The 24,460-nt window shown below is 35.8% G+C and overlaps 1 protein-coding gene across 2 annotated transcripts in view; it reads left to right on the top strand.

Annotated features, from left to right (window-relative positions):
- TMTC2 (transmembrane O-mannosyltransferase targeting cadherins 2) overlaps positions 1-24,460 on the top strand; it is a 398,246-nt gene that overhangs the window by 245,947 nt on the left and 127,839 nt on the right. For both annotated transcript variants that reach the window (XM_022552427.3, XM_089921080.1), the window contains 3 exons: positions 13,022-13,107; positions 13,575-13,759; positions 14,839-14,917. In XM_022552427.3, coding sequence (XP_022408135.1) covers positions 13,022-13,107; positions 13,575-13,759; positions 14,839-14,917 — 350 coding nt within the window. The remainder of the gene's footprint in view (positions 1-13,021; positions 13,108-13,574; positions 13,760-14,838; positions 14,918-24,460) is intronic.

Below are 24,460 nucleotides of genomic sequence, written 5' to 3' on the forward strand. Positions count from 1 at the left end.
TATATAATGGTATTAAAATAAATACAAATGTATAGTTTATTTTGTATATTGCTAACATGTAAGCTCCCTGAAGACAGGGTTTATATATATATATATGTCTCCTAAGTGCCTAGCACAGTGCTTAGCTCACAGAAACAAGCTCAATAAATATATGTTGTATGTATATTTATGTGGGCTTTCCACGATTTAGGTACATCCATTTTCCTTAAGCTCTTTGTGTGTGAAGAGTGCATCAAGGATTATTTCAGAGACTGGCCTCCCTGCTTTTTCTTTCTTCCTCTGTCCCTGTTTACCTCTGTAGAATCAGAGACCGAAGGATGCCCTTTCTCTTTACTCCTCCATTGCTTGCAATTACAGTGCCCCTAAGTTGACTTTGCCCCAGGCACCCTTGTAGTTGGAAATGACTAGATAGGGGTTGGATGAATGGCAAGAGGAAGGAGTGATCGCATCTTGCAGTTCTGATAATAAGGAGAACACTGTGAGGAAATGCTCGCCAATCATCTAGAGAAGAACAACCGGATCCAACCTGGTCAGTGTAACCACATCTCATCATCAGACTCAGGAAATGACGGGCAGACACTTCTTAGAGAATAGAAATTTCAGGTTAGGGGATTAATCTGAGCTGTCCTGAAGTCTAAAGGTAGTCCAATTTTGAACGCCGTTTATATTCTGTGAATAGCCTTTGGTTTTTCATTTTAATGACTCTGTGTGTGTGTGTGTGTGTGTGTGTGTGTGTGTGTGTGTGTGTGTGTGTGTAAAAAGCAAGTGGCCCTGAAAGTGTTCACCCATTTTTCTCTTCATTGAGCACCTCAGTCCCCAACTTTCCATCATTCCGTTCAGATCTTCTGGCGCTCCGCGAGCTCTTTTTCCTTGTCTCCAGCCACTAATTTGCCTCTGGTTCCCACTGCTAGGACCTGTAAATGATGACTCCTGACACGAATAGATCCTTGCTCTCTTGACCCTTGAGTTGGGTGAAGGGACATCTCTTCTCAGCACCAAAATTAAACCTGCAAGGGCAGTTTTAGGAACATTGTTATAAATGGTGTTTTCTTTCAGTTCTTCAAGTACTGCAGGATAAGCCCATGAGTGAATTGTTTCTAGGTTGTAAAATCTATTCCAGGCCAAAAGAGATAGGCTAAGACTTTCATTTTTGGAACTGCTCATGCCTGTTCTTAAGTTAGAAACTGCTGGTTTGACCTAACACCTATTCCTGCTGGTCTGTGAGATACATGATACCTTTTCCTCTTTCATAATTTATTGCTTCAACAGCAGACTTTTGTTAGAGCCCTGCTGTTAAGGGACAAAGAAAACACCCACTTTGTTGAACATTTATGTTTAAAGTGAGTGCATTGCACTAAATCACTGTGTGCCCATGGGAACATCTCTAACCCAAATTATAACCATATCTGTGATGGAATCAGGCCCTGATTTTTTTTGGTAATGTTTTTTTGAGTGTGTTGATTCCTGTGGAATTCACAAATGTTCATTATTATTTTTTTTTTCCCCAGTGCCTGAACAAACTAGTTTTAAGGTAGGTTTCCTTCTGTGGACTTCCACAGTGCATCAGACTGTATCATGGTACCCTGTACACAACTTTGTTACTGCTTTTTAAATTATCTCTCTTTTCTGCCAGTCATTAAAATCTCTATAATGGCACTTTCAAAATATATTTTGAATGAATGAATGAACAAATCAAGAGTCTAATTACATTGACTTTTACTGAGCAGGTCAAGCTTTGGCCTACTCCTGTATCCCAGCTTGGGGTTCCTCCACAGTGATTGTACACCATCCAACTGATAAATATCTCTCCTTCAAAAAATGACATAATAATTAGTCATCGATTTTGGATAGCCCCTGTAAATAGCAAAGAATAAAAGCAAGTCTGTATATAGGTTTAAAGTTCCATCACTGGTGGTCAGTGCCTTTAATTTGTCTTAGGTATGCTTTAGTTCTTAATTTTGCTTGTTTTAAATCACAAAATTCTCTTAGAGAATGAGGAAATATTTGAAAGAGATTTGACTATGGTCCCAGAAAATATATATAGACCTACCTGAATAATATTTGTTTTTGTGGGGAGAAAAGGAGTGGGGAAAAGGGAAAAGTTTCATTTTTTAAAAAATTTAACTCTCACCTTTGCACCATGGAGGCAGCTTTGTGAAATATTAAGGGCATGGGTTTTGGCATTAAACAGACTTGGATTCAGATCTCCCATTTATTGGTCCTGCACTTGGTCAAGTTGCTTAATCCTTGTTCTTCATCTGCAGAATTGGGCTCTGATATCACCTAGTGTTGTAGCAAGGATCAAATAAAGTTCCTGGAAACTTGATATAATTGTATAATAAAAAGCTAAAGAGTTTGTTAGCTGTTAATTTCATTCCGTTTCTAACAGCTCACAGCTCTCTTGTGTGAGGATATTGCTTACACTCACTGGTAAACATTTCCATTAAGAGAAGTAGTTCTTGAGCACAAGAATAACTCAGGGAAACCCCTTTATAAGTTATATTAATCAGAGTCTCCAGAGAAACTGAACCGCTAGAGTGTGTGTGTGTGTGTGTGTGTGTGTGTGTGTGTGTGTGTATAGTAAAGAGATTTATTGTAAGTCATTGATTTATGAAATTATGAAGGTTGAAAAGTCTCATGATCTATGCCCTCTGCAAGCTGGAGACCCAGGAAGGATGGTGGTGTAAATTCCAGTCTGAGTCTGTAAGCCTGAGAACCAGGATTACTGAGGGCAGATCAGTGTCCCAGCTGAGACAGAGAGAAAGAAATCTTCCTGTTCTCTTTTTTGTTCTATTCAGACCCTCAACAGATTGGATGATGCCCACCTACAATGGGAAAGACAATATGCTTTACTCCATCTGCTGAATACAATGCTAATCTTCCTGAAACATCCCCACAGACACACTCAGAAATAATGTTTAACTAGTGTTCTGGGTATCCTATGATCCAATGAAATAGACACATAAAATTAACTATCACACCAAGTATATTGGTTATGGTGCATTTCTTGGTGAAGTTGACTTGGCATTGGAGGCTGTAGTTTACCCACCTTTGAAGCAAATCCAAGATGTTTATATATTGGGATGGGCATGCATAAATACAGAAAGAGAGAAGAGAAATTTGTTGATACAGAAAATGGAAAAGCACTGGGTATATGAGCAGGAGAGAGAGGGCAATTATAAATGCTTAAACTAAGAACAGGTACATATTCCCAGTGGACTAATATGGGAAAAGACATGGAAAGACACGTGACTTGAAGCCTGGCAGCTCTGAATTTGAGTCTCATCTTAAGACTTCCCAGTTGTGTTATCATGGGCAAGTTGTTTAATTTCTATCTCTGATGTTTTCATATCTCTAAAGTAAAAAGAGTAATAATATTTGAAATTGCTAATTTTAATTATGAAAAGAAATAATATGGAAAACACACATCGAGTGTTAATTCTCTTACTTCCTCTTAAGTGCTATTTTTTAACTAGGAAAGTATATTCACACCTATTATTATTGTATGACATGTAGAGGAAAATATAGCCGTAATTATATATTCAGAAGACAGGTATAAAGTGAATTATGCATATATTAATATACAATGTAGTCTGTGTATCCCAGATTCAACAAAATTAGCTATGTAGATTTGAGTAGCCATTCTGATTTTGGGGCTCCTTATTTGTAAAATGGGGATTATACCTTTATAGGTTTATTGAGAGAATTACATAAGATAATAATTGTGAAGCATTTTGTTCAGGACGTGTTACAGAGTAGAAGTGGACTTATATGGGATAAAGGCTTAATTAGATGGCATAGTCCAGACTCTAACTCAGAAGAAGTATCTTCGTAATGAATGCTCCATTTAACTGAGTCTTCATCTATTTTTCAGACACGGTACTATAGTGAGGATACGTTTCTCTTTCTTTAGACCCTAAGCAAAAACTAATTTTAAAATAAAGTTAATAAAAGCTACAACTTGTTCATTTTCCCCCTAATAGGAATTGATGAGGTTTTTAGTAATGTGTTGGAAATATAAAAACAGTTTTTTGATTGGATGCCTACTGCCCCATATTTGATAGGTTAGGATAAAAAATAATCATCTTTATGAAATAGGATGTCATTACTGTACTTTATTCAGTTGTCAAAGTCTAAACAAAATCCAATTTAGAACAAATAAACAGGTCTGTGTCAAAAGAAAGATACCAGAGAGGAGGCTTAACTGTATTTTCTGAAACTGTATTACTTGGCAGTTCTGTGACACTTAGAAGTGATACCCAGTGAAACGGGTTTCAGCTTTGGGGAGCTATGTAATAGAATCCTGTGTGCGCATCTGTCTGGTTCACGTCAGATGATTGTTGTCTTTTTCTCCATCTCCATTTCCATTCTTCTTCATGCAGTGAAAGTATGGAGCGGGGAAACAACTTGCTCATTGCTCAGTGGGATTTAACCTTTTCAAGAAGTGACATCTTTTTATTTTGCTCAGAGTACATACAGTATTAGTTATCATGTATAATAACTTAGCAGTAGTTTAAAATTAGTATCCAATTAAATTATGCTTTTTGTAACACACATATTATTATTCTAATAAATTGAAATTGTGTGTTTTAAGTAAAAAGTTAACTGTTTATATTCGCTTTCTCTCTTAGTGCTTTTCTAGTTTAACTAAAAGAAAAGGAGAGAAGGAAAGTTGAGTTTATGATTTGAGAAAAAAAAATATGAGTAGAGAGAATTCTTTTGCGTGGTCCTCAAATACAAAATCTGTTATCCTAGGGTGACCTGAAAGCCATAGATGTGCCATGTGAGACCAGAAAATTTATATAACTTTGTCTCTGGAATCTCCCATGGAGCTCAAATTCAATCACTTATATCTCACTTATATCTTTTTTCTGAGATTAAAATCCTACCTATTTCTATTTCATGTGATAATGCCTATGAATCTGCTTCTTTCTAGTTATTTGAGGATTGAGAGGATTAACTAAAATGCTTTTATATTAAAAAATGCTACTAATGTCATCACTGTTTTGGGCAAAGAGTGATAACTCTGACCACTCTGATGTCTAGACATTTAATTTAAGAGTTCCAATTTCATGCCCCTATTACACTCTAAAATTGTATAAGTTTAATTGAATATTTTAATTGCAAATTTCATACTTGGCAAATTGTCTCATCTGGTTATCACTCAAAACCAGACAACACATACTTTGTATTCATTCAAATATAATTAATAGAAGTTTTCCTTAAAATTCTCTATAAGAGCCATACTTGATATTACATATTTTAGTTTTTAAAAAAACAAAAGAAAAACTAAACAAAACAATGCATGTGCTTTTATATGTATATATTTTTTAACTTTTTAATTTTATCTTATTTATTTTTTTATACAGTAGCTTCTTATTAGTTATCCATTTTATACATATTAGTGTATATATGTCAATCCCAATCTCCCAATTCATCACACCACCACCCCCCGCCACTTTCCCCCCTTGGTGTCCATACGTTTGTTCTCTACATCTGTGTCTCTATTTCTGCCCTGCAAACTGGTTCATCTGTACCATTTTTCTAGGTTCCACATACATGCATTAATATACGATATTTGTTTTTCTCTTTCTGACCTACTTCACTTTGTATGACAGTCTCTAGATCCATGCACATCTCTACAAATGACCCAATGGAATATTACTCAGCCAAATAAAGGAACGAAATTGGGTCATTTACATGTGCTTTTTTATCAGTAGAGAAAAGGATAAGAAAGTAAGTGGTAAGAAATCCCAAATACCATTAGCTTAAACTAGTTAAAATTGTATTCTCTGTACAGAGAAGTCCAGAGGTGTGTAGTCCCAGGATCATGGGAAATTTTTATAAAGGGCTCAGTTTCCTGGGCTCCTTTCAGTTTGCTCTCTACCATCTTCAGAACAGGGCTTTTCTCTACCATCCTCAGAACTGGGCCTCCACCTATAGTCAGCAGGACAGAGGAAGGGTAAGGGAGAACATGCTCCCTCCTCTTTGAGGACTTTTCCTAGAGGCCCTCTGGCTACTGTGCTTTCATTTCATTGGATAGAATTTAGTCACATGACCAAGACTCCTGTACTGATTGATTCTGGTTCTTTGTATGTATTCAGTGGCTTGTGCATATTAGATACTTAATTTCTAAGCTCTTGTGTCACCCTAAACCTTGGCATTACTGCAGTTGATTCAAGTAGTAGTAATTTATTCATTTTACTTACAGCTTCTGTTTTTAAAAAGGACTTTGAGTTTCATTCCATTTACTGCTGGGATAGTCACTTGAGAGTTTTGCCTGATACCTATTTTATCAAGCAAGATTTGGGGGCATTTGTGTGTTATGAGTTTGACATGCTGTTAATTATCACTTCTGTCTGATAATAGAGATTAATGATTTATGTTTCCAAATATACTATTATGAACATAGACTAAAACTAGGCATTAATCTTGGAAAAACAGAAGAAATGCAACTGTAATGCCATTTCACAATTAAATTGTATAAAATCTCATTATTAGAGTCATCAGCTGAATTAGCAAAATCAGTTATTAAATTTGAATTAATGCAAAGTTTGAATATGATGCCAAGCCAATGCCAATTAATTTCAGTTGGGAAATTTCAGAGGCATGACTACTTTAGGAAAACATTGAACATCTAAAACATATAATGTCTTATCTCTGAGGAAAGAAATCTTAGTTTCAGAGTACCTACATGTGTTAAAAGATAATCAAACAAAATAAAGTTCAGAAAAAATGTCTCAATTTAACATGAACATGATGTTTTTGTTAGTATTTGGACCTTAAGGATTATCAATTATTTTGTGAACCATTGCCTGTAAACATTAAGCTATCTGATTTATTTTGATGACTAAGAATTTTTGCCCAGGGAATAACCAAACAACTTATTACTGAAATATTCTCAATAACATAATCTTAATTTTAAGTTGTTTTAGCTTTTCAGTTTCCAGAAGGCTTCTAACATAGATCGTCATTTAATTTCCATGAAGCTTGTCGTTACTGCTACTGGTAGATTAAAATGCTATCCTCTGTAACTTTGAGTTTTCATAAGCATGGCGGCCTGATCTGTCTGAAACTCCATTTCCTGCATGCTTGCCTTCCCTACAAACCTCACCTGACCTGTCATCGTGGAAAAGTATCCCTTTTGTGGGTTCCCAGAACACTTTATGCTTCATTTACACTGTATTGTGAGTGTTTGATCATCTGTCTTCACCATGAGATAGTTCATTCAAAAAATATTTACCTATTGTTTGGTAATCTTATTCTCAATGTTTAATATGGTGTAGGAGTGCCACAAATTATGCTTTAATGAAATTGAAAAAAGAAAGAAAGCTACTGTCTTTTAGTATTTCCCTGGTCTTAACAGCTCATGGCTCTGTAAACCACATCCTGTTTCACCCATGTTCTGAGTAAATGTCCGCTTAGTTTACTGCAATTCATATTCTTGAAAACTATACTTTTCTTCTGTTTACTGCAATACATATTCTTGAAAAGTATACTTCTGATGTGCTTTATTAATACCAATATTCGAACATGTCGGATTTCAACGATTTTTAAAGACCTTTGTTTGAACCTGAGGCAAAAGGTAGCTCTACTTGAGGATTTGTATGTTTTGACAGTTCTGTATTGAGGGCAACCTTCTACAAAGAGCCACGGACATTTTGTTTGTATGTACTGACAGCAGTGGGGAAGGGCATGCTTTTTAAAATAATTTAGAAAATTTATTTTTTTGCCTTTTTAAATGAAAAGTCAGTAGAAATGATGATAGATTAGATTTTTATTGAAAAAAAAATTTATTCCCTGTAGTTTGCTTTTTTACATTCTGTATTCTCTACATAGTTCATGTATGTGGTTAGCAAGGACATGAGGACCTTATGTTCTGAACAGATATGTTGCAGTTAGTATGTATGAAATGCTAAATGTGGTTTCTTAACCTCAGCACTATTGACATTGGGAGCCAGATAAATCTTTGCTTTGGGGGGCTGTCTTGTGTGTTCCAACATGTTTACATATTTAATGGCATACCTGGCCTCTACCCACTAGATGCCAATAGCATCCATCCACTTGTGACAACCATAAACGTCTCCAGACATTGCCCAGTGTCCCCTGGGAGACAAAGTCACCCCTGGTTGAGAAACATTGTACTAAAAAATGCTCCCCTTCTGTCTCTGTCAATATTTAGAATCAGCTAGGGATTTGTATGCCTATTTACACTTAATGTTTGCATTTAACTCTGTCCAATCCACTGTTACCATGGGTTTGACTGGTTTTCATTTATCAAGTATCTGGAGTATTGTGATTTTTATTTTTAATGGTATTTTAGAGAAAGGGTTGTTAGGGGAGATTGGGGTAAAGATGGGCAAAACTTTTGCAAGAAAAAGAAATTCTACACACTTGATGGTAATTCCTAGAAAATGGTCAAAATCAGGTTAAAAAAAAAAAAAGCTGAAAGGATTTAAGGGAGGGCATTTTGTTGTTTTTTTCTTGAAGTAAAGTGGTCTTCTGGAATTTAAGTGTTACAGTGAATAGTACTTTTTGTATCCAGATGTGTTTTCTTCCTTTGACTGTAACAAGTATTTATTCTTTCTGTTTCTCCAATTTGTATTCTTCACTGGCTGCTTAATTTCAGTGACTGTGGTTCTGAAAGATAAATCACTGGGGGAGAAATATGAGAAGTAAAAGATTTGAATCTATTGAAATACACTATAATATATCCACCTACACACAGATACATAAAAGTGACCCAACCATTTATTTAGAGATCAATAACATTTTTTCAATTTCTCCCCCAAAAGACACTTTGAATTCACATTAATCTATAGCATGGGCAAGTTTCCTTAATTGTAAAGCAACTTCACATAATATGAATAACACTATTTCTTATTAGATTCTAGCTTGATGGTATATTAAAATGTGTTGTTGTTTTTAATATACATAGAAACCAGAAGATTTTATTGACATGATCAGCATGTAAACAAACTGTGTCATCAATTTTAAACAGCTGTGGAAAAGCCTTTGGTATGAATGGTCTATTAAAATACAGATCCTCCTTTACAATCGGATTGCTGGGCTTGAACTGTGGCACACTTCTTGCTAGTTGTGTGTCCTCTGGTATGTTGCAGAACTTTTACTTGCCCCAGATTCATCATCTATAAAATGAGACTTGTAATAATAACCTACCTCATAAGATTATTGATGAGTAATAAGTTAATATATGTAAATTAAGTTAATATATGTAACACTGTAAGTGCCAAATAGGTTTAGCTGTTGTTGTTCTTATTATTATTACAACCACAACTATTACAATGTGAAGGGTTTCTATCCTTCTATCCAGTCTTCAGTAAAATAAAGAATGGGTTCTATAAATGTGGAGAACAGCAGTAATAGAAGCTTCGTTGTTACAGTGCTAGAATTGACCCAAATTCATCCTGAATGAATTTGGCGTTTGGATTCCTTTTCAGAGCGTTAATTCAAATTCATATTATCCAAAATCTGAAGAATTTTAGAGCAAAAGGAAACATAACCTAGTACATATGCATCTAGACTTGAATTATCTTCTCTCTCCTCTTCTTTTTTTCTTTTAGAAAGAGCATGGGATTTAGTATCAGAGAAACTGTGTTCCAGTCCTGGCTTTGTCTCTTGTTAACCATAAAACCTAGGGTTAGTTGGTAAATTCTCCGTGGACCTCGCTTTCTTCCTGTGTAACATGGGGCTGATGATGACACTCTTTACTGCTGGTAACTGCTGCTTACTTTCAAGCCTCTGCCCAGTGGCACTTGCACTCCGTGAACCTTCCTTTGTCCATTCCTGAGCTAGAGCGGTGTTGCTCCTCTGTGCCCTATCATAGTAATTTTCCACACCATTTATTTTCTTATTTGTCTCCCTCAATAGATCATGCATCCACAGGAGAGTGCATCTGTCTTTTTCACATTTGCAGTGTGCATACTAGAGCATAGTTGATGCTCAATTAAATCGTTAGCCATGAGAAATTGGTCACAATAGCCGTCTAACTTGGACTCACTCCGTTGCTAACTTTATTCAGATGATACAGAGGATGATGCTCTCTAATTCAAAGAGCCACTTTATATATAATCCTGGAGACTTAGCTGCTCCATCCCTCTGTGTGACTAGTTTCTTCCAAAGAATGAGGCAGGCTGGACAGGATTGTCTAGGTGTGGTTATCATGCTGTATTTTATGAGGTAGAAAATGACAGGACTGTAATACATCAGTATTGGGGAGCCCATGAGGCTGAATACATCATTTTCCAGGTTTATGGGCTTTAGGTACGGTTTCAAAGATATGCATTCATCTCCTCATGTTCTTTTTGTCTAGCCTAACAGCATATTTGTCCTTTAGAAATGTAATTATGTGCAGACTAATTAGTGGGCGATTGCAGTTATTTAGGTGACAGGAAAGGTAAAAAGGGCTCTGCCAGATCTGTAAAAGTGAACCTTGAGGGGCCAGAGTAAAAAGCCTTAGAAAATAAAATAAGAATTGGTAGGTTTTGGAAACTTTTTAAACCTGGGATTTTGAGGGTAAGTGAAAAGTCACGAGTGATAACCAGGTTTCTGATTTTAGCAACTGATGTAAAGGATGGTTCTAATTGTTGAGGAAAGATTTTTTTCTTCTTTTATCTCTTTCATTTATCACTTTATTTTTGAGTGGGAAATATTGCTTTCAATTTTTGGATGTGTTGGTTTTGAAATTCCAGCTAATAAGCACCTAGATTGATGTGGTTGAGTAAGCCGTTGAATTTTCAACAGATCTGGATGTCGGGAGAGAGATCGCTAATTTAGAATTGAGAACAGTCAGCATATGAGCTGCATGTATGCATGTTGTCATGCAGAGACAGTACTTACCAAGAAAAGGAGAAAAAGACAAAGTCCTGGGAAATACCAACTTCTTTTAAATGAATATATGAATAAAGATACACTTTTCTTCATTCTTGGAAGGATAGTCTCAGGGATAGAGAATAAGGAAGACTGGTTTTCCAGAAGCCGAGGGAAACACAAGAGTTTCAGGAAGGAAAATGGGTTTAATAGTCACAGATGCTACAGTTGAGTAGGTGATTCATATAAGCAAACTATTTTGGGAGTTTGATAATTAGTGGAAATTCGATTATGACATTTCAGCAGAATTCTGGGAAAGAGCCTAAACTGGATTTAGGGGTAAATGGGATTTGAGTCATTGGACATGTGCACCACAGACTATTCTTAAAGGAAATCTGACTTTGAGGGGAAGAACGACAGTAAGAGGTAGTTAAGAGGTGGATGCAGGAATGATAAGGTGGTAGGGTTTTATCTTCCTCTCTATGCTAAGAGGCACACAAGCATTTTTGTAGTCTTAAGGGAAAGGAAATTGCAATGGGGAAAAAGATTGAAGATATTGGATAAAAAGGGGCTCGTGGAAGGACTTTAGTTCCTAAGGAAAGTAGAAAGACTCGGATTAAGATGGATTTCTCCTCTGATGACATTGGCCTTGTATCAAAGAAGAAACGCCTCTTTATCTGAACCTCAAAGGAAAGTGACAAAGACAATTAAGGTTGTAGATATGTTTCTGAAGTGAGATAATGTGTATGAGCTTAGCTAACTGGAAAGCATTTTGTCAAAATTATTTTTATAAAGAATATTATTCCTTTTTGGAAGGTATGTGAGTGTTCTTTCTCTTTATCAGTTTTACTTGCTTGTAAAGACAACTGAACTTTTTCACAGACTCTTGAATACCGCAGGAAGCTTTGTTTTTCCTTGTTCCTAGCAACTGAAAAGCACACTTAACAGCAAAGCACATCAATTTCATTATCAAATTGTTGCTCTAAATTTTCTACAGATATGTACATTTCTGTGTATATGTAACTGTTAATGTGGTTTGGAACAGTTTCATTTATTCAAATGGCTCTTTTAACAAATAATAGAAATAATTAGGTTAATATATGCTAATGACACAAGTGAGCAAACTTTAATTTCAAAATGATTTACTTCATTATTTTTCAATCATGCCCGTTAAGTAAAAAGCTGAGTACTTAAAAATACTCTACAAAATGATAAGTTTTTATCAGTGGCCTTCTCATTTTGCAAACCTCCATTTTACCGCCTTTTGGAGGCCTCAGGAGCTGGCAAATGGAATCTGCAATTTGAGGTTCATGACAGTAGTACTCGGGTCCAAGACAGGTGCCAAATGTCTGTAAGACACTTGCTGATTATATGAGAATAGGGATAGGCCAGAAAGCCCTCTGTGAGAACTTTCAGAACTTAGTCCAGTTCCTTGACACTGTATTTTCACAGACATGATTATAATTGATTCTCACTTGTCATGAGGGCAGGGCCTGGAAATGCTGGGATAATCCATGTGGCCACGCACTGCCAGAGGAGCCTCCTAGGGAGGCCCAGAGTCCGAGGGTCTGTAGACAAAAGCATGTCTCACAACAGTGAACTGAAATTCGCCCAGTGTTCTGAAATTTAAGCTTATTTGACCAAATCCAAATAATAAGGAAATAACAATGTGGTTGGTCTTCAGTCTTTGATGGAATCTGATAAGATTCTGACTCTATACTATTGATCCAGATTACCTTTTGCCTTTCAAGCAGTCATGGGCCAATATTTCCCAAGCAATATGGCCAGTGGGAGAGGCGTCTCAGGTTTAAATGTATATATGTATATCAGGGCCTTAGACAGGTTTCCTTTCTGAAGTGATGAAAAACTGCATGCTTCAAGGAGAAATCCAGTTGCTTTGTAATTCTAGTGGGAGAGAAAAGATTGCTGGAAAGGGGAAATTTCAGTAGGGGGTAAAGAGCTTTTTGAAATTACTTCTTAATACTTTCTAATGTAACGTAAATGCAGCTGATCCCTCTCTAGTATTTTCTCTCCTGAGTAATCATTTCCTTCTATTTAGAATTTATTTTTATAGTACCTCGTCATTTTTATGGCCCCATTAACCATTTTTATTTCTGAAATATAAAATGAAAATTTGATTTTATGTATAGTAATACAGTCTTGTCTCCAAATTTCTATTTTGCTCATGCAGAGGGTTACTTCTACAAGAGAACAGCAGGTTTGCAGAAGCACTACATTATTATAAATTGGCAATCGGGAGCAGGCCTACGCTGGCTTGTAAGTAACATTCAAGTCCTTTTAAAATATCCCTCCCTCCCCCCCTCCCTTCGTGAAAATGGTGATTTAAAGCCTCACAGATTAAAAAACATGGTAACTCTATTTCTGAATACTTGCCAATCAAATTATGAGACTTTAACAATTACATCTCTCTCAATTTTAATATTTTGGTGCCTGTTTATCATGTCAATATATTAAGATAAATATAACTTTTATTCATCTAGATATTAAGCTCAAAATATTCTGACTCCTTGAAGGCATAGACTCTTATACTTTTTTTTTTCAGTGATACCTGTACTTCTTACTACATTGTTGTTCTTTTGTATATTTGTTCCCTGGGTATTTATTTCTTGGTTTTCTTTTAAAATCAGAAATAATGCATAGAAACAAAACGGAAGTAAAGATAACTTGTTTCCATAGTATACGTCATCTTCTCAACATTTGTATTTCCACTTGTCTCCCCTCAGCTGCGTATTTAAACACCGGGATTATTCTAATGAACCAAGGAAAGACGGAAGAAGCTCGACGCACGTTCCTGAAGTGTTCTGAGATCCCTGACGAAAACCTAAAGGACCCTCATGCCCATAAGAGCTCGGTCACCAGCTGTCTGTACAACCTGGGGAAACTCTATCATGAGCAGGGACACTATGAGGTCAGGCCAAAACCTCTGCCTTATTCCTCCCCCTTGTTCTGATCTAGTCTCAATGTTTTCTACCTACGATCTCATTGTAGGGACACTGATCATTTAAGAAGCTCATAAGTGTTTTTATTAAAAGAGTTTTATGGTGAAATTCTTTTGGAAAAAAACTCTGCTCAAGCAAAACTTAATGGATTTCTTCACTGTGAATTTCTCAGCGTAATTATGACTCCTCAGGAAAAGGAAATAACATGCATTGCAGCTCAAGCTTGTTTGCTCACCATCTCTTTGATTTTACAATTCAAGACACATTATTATTTTATCTATATCCATTTTTGATGTTAAAAAATACATTTTTGTACTCTGCGTATTGAGTAAATGATTTGATATAAATCCTACTCGTTTCTTTTCATTCTTTTTAAAACAATAACCCAGTGAAAACTAATTTTATTGTGTTTTTAAATTGGGGAGAGGGGAAAGGTGATGGAGACAGGGTCTTGTATGGGAAGTTGGGAGGTTGACCCAGTCCTGTGTTCCCTGTCTCTCTCACGAAGCCTGCCTGCATGGGTTTCTTCTCTCCCATTCAGTATGGCTCCTCCCTCCTCAAATGACACCCACACACACTCTTACACGATGTATTAAGACTGCAACGTGAGGGTGAAAATAGAATTTTAAAAATAAATGCATTTAATGATCTCAGTAGGTCTCAGTAGCTAGAAGATTCGTTAGTTGATATTTTATTTAGATCCTACTTGATCGCCTGACTTGAAGAACCTACAGATTTTAGATGACTGTGGGTGACTTCTGGTTATTTTACTGCATAATCTATGGGAACTAAAAAATTTATATTGAGAGAACAATGGTAACATTTGACTCCTTGTTAAACTGATTTTTATATGACCTTCTTCACGGACTGGGTTGAATATTTTTATTCATGAAATGGAGGCAGTATGATATCAAAGGACGGCTTAATTATTTTCCTCTAAATACCATTTAGAAAGAGCAATGGAAGATTTTAATTTTGGAAGGATGTTGTTATTTTATTTTCAGTGACTAGCCCTGTACTTTAGCTCTTTTTCTGTTTCTTAAATTAGGATGCACTTAGTGTATACAAGGAAGCAATTCAGAAAATGCCAAGGCAGTTTGCCCCACAGAGCTTGTACAACATGATGGGTAAGTAAAATAGTAATATTTTAATTGATATTTCAGGGACCTGTGGAAAAATTGAAACCTGTAATTCTGTTAAATGGAATTCTAATAAATCATATTTTGTTAATCTTCACTAAAAAAACCCTGTTCACAATTGAGTGTCACATTCAAATTTTTACAAAGCATACTTATTCTAAGAGAAATAAATGTGTTAACATGGTGATTTTCAACAATTGGCTGGATCCCAGAGTTGTCCAGAAGGGGCTCAAAAACTGAAGTGGGTTTTGAGTGTTAGCTAGACCCTAGAGATTGAAAATGATGAATAAAGTACATGTAGATTTTAATGAATTTATGAAATTTGTGATAATTTTTGACATGTTATTTTCTTAATCATAATGTCCTCCTCAAAAATAAACATTGCTATGATGTAGAGATTCATGGTTTTGATGCTTATAAAAAAATGTGAGCAACTGAGCCAACTTGTATGGTTTTCGCTGATAAAGGCTGGGATCTCAAGAGGTTTTTTTCAGGGTATTATTTTAGAGTAAAAACAATACTGTGAAGAGTGTAAATATCCTACTACAATTATTCCTTTTTCTACATTGAATGATTAGCTTAATTTTCTTATTAATCAGAAAGTATGTACGCTAGGGCATTGATTTTTCTAGGTACAAGAGGTCAAGAACTAGAATTCCTAGTAAAATAATCTGCCTATTACCTGCAATTGATCTGTGGCAGCCTGATAGGAAATTGTTACCACAGCTATTTGATGGTGGACACACCTGAAAATTGCCTATTTAGTATGTGATTCTTGAAAAGAATCCCTAAAGTTTAAGATGTTCTGCTGATTGATTAACTCTGCTGTTTCCAGATAAGGGGTTACTTTTGTCCTCAAATCAAATATTTCTTTTTCTCCGAACAACAAATCGCAAACTCAGATTTTCCTTTTTCATTAAACTTGGTTAACTTGCTTAGTTTTTCTAGGCCTTCCTCATGCATATAAACTAAATGTGACTACATGATCGCTGGGATTATTTTATGCTTTTATATTCTGTGATTTGAGACATTTGATAGTAGCTGTATGGCTCTGAGTACACATATAAAATCCCAAGTCCTCCCAAACTAGAAAATATATGCCTGGCAAGGACACTCACTTCTACTTTTTTTTAAATAACAGAAAATTTAGAAATAGTTTAGAGCTAGAACAAGGCACAGGTCAGTAAATAGAAAAAAAAAAAAAAGATTTGGGAGAGGTTTATATATTCATTCCTTGTCTCTGGGAATCCTGACGTTTAGCCTGGACAGCAGTAGGGTGATTTAACGCTCTTGTTAAAGAGGACACTGGAGTAGTTTTAGTTGCTATTTCTTTTTCTCTTTGGTTTAATTACTGAAAGGTAAAATCTAACTTCCTTAAATGTACTTTTGTCTTTACCCTCTTATGAATTAAAACTGCGCCTTTCACTGTCTAACATTTTACCATCAATCTATCCACTCAGGTGAAATGTACATGTCCATAAAGTGTGTACCTAGATTTATCAGTTGAATTAACCTTCTGTGTTAGTGCTGGATGGTTATTCATTTCAAAATGAATATTGAAAGAACTGTGTTCTCTAGTTTTGTCTGAGCAGGCACAGTGGTTTTAGTTCATAATTTTATTTTTAACGCTAATGCTTGGGAAGGACTTTTTCCCAATTTTCCTCGGTTATCAGAGAAGACATCTTTCTTTAAATTAGGAAAGGACTCAGACCCATGGCAGCAGACTGCATATGGCATCTTTATTGTTTATAGGAAGTGTGGTATTCACTATAGTTAATGATTTGAGAAAATTCATTCAATTATTTTAAGTAAATACATTTGATTGAAAATTCAGCTGGTGCCTTGCGATCTGTGTCTCATGTGGTTACACAGATGCTGAGCACACACAGGCAGCAAAAGATAAGTGCATCCCTGGGGTGATTGCTTAGTCCTTTGTCTTATTTTCCATTATAGAAGGAGGGAGCTGCTTTGCCCAGACTCTGCAAAGCCCTCTAACAATTTGCAAAGGGAGAATCCCAATATAATTTATAATTCCAGATTTCTGCCATAATTATAGTGGCTGCCTTCTGTTTAATTTCATGTGACGGTCTGTCAGCTGACTAGGTTTTGTAGTTTCAGTTGTTCATGAAACTGTAATTTTCTCCAAGAATGAGTTCACCTCCTAATCAAATGGGTGAAATCCTCTGAGTGTTGGCTTTAACTCCTAATACATTTTGATTAGCCTCCATTTGACAAGAAAAGAAAAATGGCCCAGGAGATAAGCTGCCCTATCAGTTCATCATTTTCATTAGTCTGTCAACATGTGCTGACGATCCTATCAAGTTTATCAACAGCCTTGAATGTGTTTTCTAATTCTCACATTTGCATATTATTGGTGCCCTTTAGGGATCAGTGGTGGATTATAACGTCTGGCCAGATTTAGCCTGCAAGTATTCATTTTTCTCACGGCTCATTCATTTACCCCTTCAAGACCACTACCCCCAAGCACTTGCATGTATATCTGCAAACATTATTTATTTTCTTTTATTTGGAAGTTAGGAGACATAAAGGAATAGGTATGAAAAAATACAATTATATTTGAATGTTATTATTACTTTAATAACTCAATTCATTGCAGCTGCTTAAAAAAACAAACAACAACAAAAAACCAACACTCCAGCCCTTTGCATTTTCCCTTCCCTTGAACATTTTATGAAAAACATATCACTCTATTGCTGCATGCCAGTAGTTGACTTACCCTGAACATCGAATGAGCCTATTTTTCGCATTTGTGTATTAATAGAAAATAACAAGTTTGATTATCGATTATTACTTGCTTCCCAACTTAAATTTTTCTATATTTTATCATAAGACTTAGTTTTTATTGTGATAATTTATAAGTAAACTTAAAAGTCTATTTAAAAATACATTCTCATTATTCTCTTTGATTTCATAGGATCAAGGTGATTGAGTAACAATAATTGAGGAGTATCGTCCCATCCAAAATTAAGTGAATTTACAAGCATGTACGAATCATATTTTAAAAGACACTATATATCACTTTTATAAACAAAAATTAAAGTTTCACCTAGGTGGCAGTTATAATTATTAAGGTATGAAAATACATGAAATGTTAAGAGGCCAAATCACACAATAACTGTTAAAATTGCTCCTAGCCAGTTGTGGACCTCAGTTTCCTCTTGAGAGAATGGGTTGGATTCAGTGGAGATTCAGTATAGTCTGAAGTCAGATAGCCCAGGTTCAAATTATGGCTCTGACACTTAACACCTGAGTGACGTTGGGTAAATTACTTAACTGAAGCCTCAGTTTCCCCATCCATAATGTGCTTGTAATGGTAGTGTCAGTTTGAGGATTGAGTGAGATAATGAAGGTAAAGCACGTTGGACCAAATGCCCAACCTAGTAAGTGTTTCGTAACATTTACCTTCCATTGTAATCATTATCCTTTCTGTAGGCTTTAAAGTCCAGAAGTCACTCCTTGTATTCTCTCTGGCAGTTCTTTCTGTATTTACCAATATAAATCTGATTTCCCTATAGATACAGTTTTGACATACTGATGGCCTTGGAGTCACCAACGGGATTCTGTTTGGTTCTGTCCTGTCTAGAATTGCTGCGTTTTTTCTCGAAGTCCATTTCCCCTTATCTCTCAACAACCACAGTCAAAATCCATCTTTTATCACTAACTGCATTAACCAAAAGTGAAACAGCATACTTAGTTAATGCCCAATTAATTTAATTCCATTAATAGAGTATTCCCTTTAAATTGAAATTGTCATATTTATGTTAGAGTTTCTTCTCCTTTTCCTGTCATGACATATTTTTCCCCTAGATTTCATCAAAATTATTCTTTATTCTGATACCTATTGTAGACCTTTACTGAATCTCAATTTCTCCTCTTTTCTTCTCAAATTGTAAGTGCTTTTTAGAATCATAGAATGTTAGAGATGGAAGATTCATATCTTTAAAATCCTCCTAACATAATCTTTTATTTTACAAGCTAGAAATTAACACTCAAAAGAGTTAGGTTGATCTGAGCCTGAACCAAGATGGCGGAGTAGAAGGACGTGCTCTCACTCCCTCTTGCGAGAACACCAGAATCACAACTAGCTGCTGGACAGTCATCGACAGGAAGACACTGGAACTCACCAGAAAAGATACCCCACATCCAAAGACAAAGGAGAAGCCACAATGAGACGGTAGGAGGGGCACAATCACAGCAAAATCAAATCCCATAACTGCTGGGTGGGTGACTCACAGACTGGAGAACACTTATACCACAGAAGTCCACCCACTGGAGTGAAGGTTCTGAGCCGCACATCAGGCTTCCCAGCCTGGGGGTCCAGCAACGGGAGGAAGAATTCCTAGAGAATCAGACTTTGAATGCTAGTGGGATTTGATTGCGGGACTTTAACAGGACTGGGGGAAACGGAGACTCCACTCTTGGAGGGCACACACAAAGTAGTGTGTGCATCAGGACCCAAGGGAAGGAGCAGTGACCCCATAGGAGACTGAACCAGACCTACCTGCTAGTGTTGGAGGGTCTCCTGCGGAGGCAGGGTGTGGCTGTGGCTCACCATGGGGACAAGGACACTGGCAGCAGAAGTTCTGGGAAGTACTCCTTGGCGTGAGCCCTCCCAGAGTCTGCCATTAACCCCACCAGAGAGCCCAGGTAGGCTCCAGTGTTGGGTTGCCTCAGGCCAAACAACCAACAGGGAGGGAACCCAGCCCCACCCTTCGGCAGTCAAGTGGATTAAAGCCTTACTGAGCTCTGCCAACCAGAGCAACAGTCAGCTCTACCCACCACCAGTCCTTCCCATCAGGAAACCTTCACAAGCCTCTTAGATAGCCTCATCCACCAGAGGACAGATAGCAGAAGCAAGAAGAACTACAGTCCTGCAGCCTGTGGAACAAAAACCACATTCACAGAAAGATAGACAAGATGAAAAGGCAGAGGGCTATGTACCAGATGAAGGAACAAGATAAAACCCCAGAAAAACAACTAACTGAAGTGGAGATAGGCAACCTTCCAGAAAAAGAATTCAGAATAATGATAGTGAAGATGATCCACGACCTCGGAAAAACAATGGAGGCAAAGATCGAGAAGATACAAGAAATGTTTAACAAAGACCTAGAAGAATTAAAGAACAAACAAACAGAGATGAACAATACAATAACTGAAATGAAAACTACACTAGAAGGAATCAATAGCAGAATAACTGAGGCAGAATAATGGATATGTAACCTGGAAGACAGAATGGTGGAATTCACAGCTGTGGAACAGAATAAAGATAAAAGAATGAAAAGAAATGAAGACAGCCTAAGAGACCTCTGGGACAACATTAAACGCAACAACATTTGCATTATAGAGGTCCCAGAAGAAGAGAGAGAGAAAGGACCCAAGAAAATATTTGAAGAGATTATAGTCGAAAACTTCCCTAACGTGGGAAAGGAAATAGCCACCCAAGTCCAGGAAACGCAGCGAGTCCCATACAGGATAAACCCGTGGAGAAACACGCGAAGAAACACAGGAATCAAATTGGCAAAAATTAAAGACAACGAAAAATTCTTGAAAGCAGCAAGGGAAAAACAACAAATAACATACAAGGGAACTCCCATAAGGTTAACAGCTGATTTCTCAGCAGAAACTCTACAAGCCAGAAGGGAGTGGCATGATATACTTAAAGTGATGAAAGGGAAGAACCTACAACCAAGATTACTCTACCGGCAAGGATCTCATTCAGATTCGATGGAGAAATCAAAAGCTTTATAGACAAGCAAAAGCTAAGAGAATTCAGCACCACCTAACCAGCTCTACAACAAATGCTAAAGGAACTTTACTAAGTGGGAAACACAGGAGAAGAAAAGGACCTACAAAGAGTTAGGCTGATCTGTTTAGGATTACACAGTTTGTGTTAGAACCAGAAGTGTAGTCTACTGATTTAAATTTAAATGCCTTTTGTATTCAGTCCTTCTGTATTGCCAAAATTGGCACATTATTCACTATGTCAATATAGCTTATCTTTACCCATTTAAAAACCAGCATATATATCTATGTGTAGATATAGATATATAGATATATGGATATAGATATCATTCCTCGTCCAAATATATATTAAAAATCTTTTCATCACCTTTCAACACCTACAAAATTGTGGTTTCATTACAGATGCATGAAATGTAGGATATCAAAATTCTTTTAATGTAGGTTAATTTTTAACCACCCTCATTTTTTCTCTTCTTTCTCTGTAATTGTTTATTTCCCTTACTATGTATACTTAAGCATTGCTTTTGAATAATCCTAAGAGATTATGGGAAACTAAAATAGGCTGTAGCTTTCAATTTTATCAGTTTGAGCCCTTCCAATCCCAAAGGTCATTTTAAGCCTATTTACTATTTAATATAAAATTACTTGGCTTTCTCAATGCAAAGTGATTGTTGGGTTTAATTATAATATATAAGCAATTTAGGCCATTTCATCTTGGTAATATATCTTGAGAACAAAAAGCCACGATGTATTCATGGAGTAGGAATCTAGAGTTACAGCCTTGGTGTTGCAGTCTGCAATCACTATGTTTAGAATAACCTCTGTGTGCAAAAAAAAAAAAAAAAAATCTTTAAGTCACAGGTCCTGAGTTGGCGGGTGCGTATAGTGGTGGTAGGATGAAATGGAAATAGTCCATATGGTTTCTGCTCTCATAGAACTTTGTAAGTGATTTCACAGTTGGTCTAGTGCTCTTTAGTATCTTTCCTTAATAAGTAAATGCCTATAAATGAAATGGATAATTGTATTACTCTAACCTCGAGAATATTTTGTTTATAACTTTGTAGGCCTACTGTGTTGACTGGACCAAACAAACCAAAACAAACAAAACAAAAATCTCAAGCTTTTTTTTTTTTTTTGATGTGACACTAGTGTCACAATTTGCACATATATTTATATATCCTTGTTCTTTAAAAAATATGTGTCTATGGGTAACATGCTTTTATCTTAGGGAGAGGTTACATTCTTCCAGGGGAATTCCATGATAATGATCATTGCTATTTATTACCTCATTTGCCTTTATTTTGATCTTACCATTTGATTCTCTTATTTCTGATAATTCCTAGATCTTTTTTTATACACATCCCTGTTACTTATGAAATCCTAGCTCATTATTAGAAAATATATTTTCCTCCATCAGCCTGCAACTAACAAGTCTTTTACTTACATAGGTTTAAAATTGACAAGATGCTTTTTCCTCACATTCTCTCATAAAAAAGGACTCTTTTGACTTAATTTTCAGTTTTGTGAAAACGGCTCTTCAATTATGAGAGATTTCCCCAATTTCATTGAGCTAGTTAGAGAGAATGGTGAAAGAACCAATAAATAGGAGACACAGTGAATTTATTATACAATTTTTAGAGTAAAGAGCTTGTCCAAATTTTAGAATTTGTGTTTTTGAGAAAGAAACTTGTGGAATGAAAAAGTTTTGTCATAAATGGCTACCAGGGACCTTTAGATTCCTTACTCTCATTTAAGTAAGAACTGACAAAGAAGATGTCAAATGTACCTCCTGACAACAAAACACAAAAATTCTCACTTGTAAATTTATCCTAACTCTACTCGAAGGATGTATACTCTATGCTGAATTCAGTTTAGTAGGTTGGCTGTCAGAGAAGTCTGCTTTTCTCTCAGCCTCTGTATGGTTGGTTTTTTAGTGCATAATTTCTTTTTGTTGGATTTTTCTAGTGTGCACATTTGAGTGTGTGTGTATGTGTTGACCTCACTTTGTTCCAGAATATATTTAGAATAGAAATATTCAGAGTAAATTTTTGATAGGTCAGTTACATGCTTAATGTTTTCTTCTATGACTGGTGGTTCTAAAGTGGATTGCTCAAGGCATTTAGCATGCTGACTGTGAAAGAAATGGTTTTTAACTGTGTGAGATTTGAACTTCACATCTTTCAAGTGTGGAAGCATTAACACTCCAGTAGTGTTAAGCTTTTTATACCACCTGCTTCCCCTATTTTGAGTTCTGGTGATTTTCCTATGATTGCTTCCTTTGGTGCTCTTGAAAATCTGTGTGTCAGCCCTTCAAATATGATACGACTGTATAACTGGATTAGCCATTGATCTGTGTACCTCTACAAGAATATTAACTTCTAATTTTTAAGATAAATCTTTTCACTGCATTTTCATGTTTCATTCGTCAGAAAGGACAAGACCAGGAGAAAGAAAGGATAAGACCAGGGCCAGGAGATTTTAGAAATTCATTTTGTAAGATATGGAGCCAATAAGATAAGGAAATATGAGCTTTGGGCTGTATATCAAAAAGAATAAATATATAAAATGTATGTACACAATTTGCTCCTAAAAGTTCATTTCTCATTATAAAACTGTAGTGGTTTATTTATTTTTTCTTTTTACCATTCACGCTTGATATAAATTCTACATTATGTACTATGGTTACAGACATTAATTTGCTAGGCGTTACATACACTACAAAGGCCAGCCTCCAGTTCAGCTGCATTAAATAGGTAATATATTTTGTTTAAAGTTTCAATTAAACCCAGGACCAGAAGATATATGGTCCCTATGGGGAGTTTGAACATTTTCATGCCAGTGCTGGGATTGCCTAAGGATCATGCTTAGGTCTAGATGTTGCTTGCTTTCCTGGAAATACGATATGAGACAGTTGATTATATTTCACTGCTATTAAAATCACATGAGCCCACCTGTTACATTAATTCATACTTTTGCCAGTTTAGTGGTAAAGGAAAAGATTGAGACTTAAAAACTTTATTTTTAAATTGAGTTATAAGGAAATGAATATATTCAAAGTAATACCTAATTATATCCTTATTCTCTGATTCCCAAATAATTTCAATATGTTCTGCTTGAAAAATATGTTTTCTGAGGCTTCAATAGAAATAAATGAGAAAAAAAAAGTGTATATTTTACTCTCTTATTGGGCACTATCCACGGAGTGAATCTTTTACTCAGTAATAAATATGGGCTGGATTGTTCTCAGAAAATTAAAGTGATGCTATGTTATACTTGGAAAATTAACTAAATTTCATTCTTAAAAGATGCCAATTTTGATGACATTGAGATGAAATGGACATAATCATGAGGAAGAAGAAAATCTTGTATGAAGGATACAATCTTGAAAATCAATGTCAAGAAAACAATAAATTGTTGCACATATTTAGAATAGGCCAGTAATACAAATGAAGTTAAAAATTAAATACATTACTAATTGTACATACTTTGCTCTGTGTGTATTTATATCGGCTTTTCCTAATAGGTAGGGAAAAGTTGTTTCCTACATGAAAATCTTATTTAACTCCCGCATGAACTGTTACTTAGTTGTGATTTTATTTACACTGAGTGAAGCTATTGTCATATTCAATTGAATAAAACATTAAAATAGAACATGCAAAGTTTTGTTCCAGATTACAAGTCTCTTTTTTGCCAACATGTAAATTATGAGTATGGGGTTCTGTGAGCTGTTGTAGAATCTTATTTTTAAGTATTCATTAAAAATAGAAT

Source organism: Delphinapterus leucas, chromosome 11 (assembly GCF_059928025.1).
Source record: "Delphinapterus leucas isolate spDelLeu-1000000601 "Yukka" chromosome 11, BTC_Dleu_Yukka2, whole genome shotgun sequence".
NCBI lineage: Eukaryota > Metazoa > Chordata > Mammalia > Artiodactyla > Monodontidae > Delphinapterus > Delphinapterus leucas.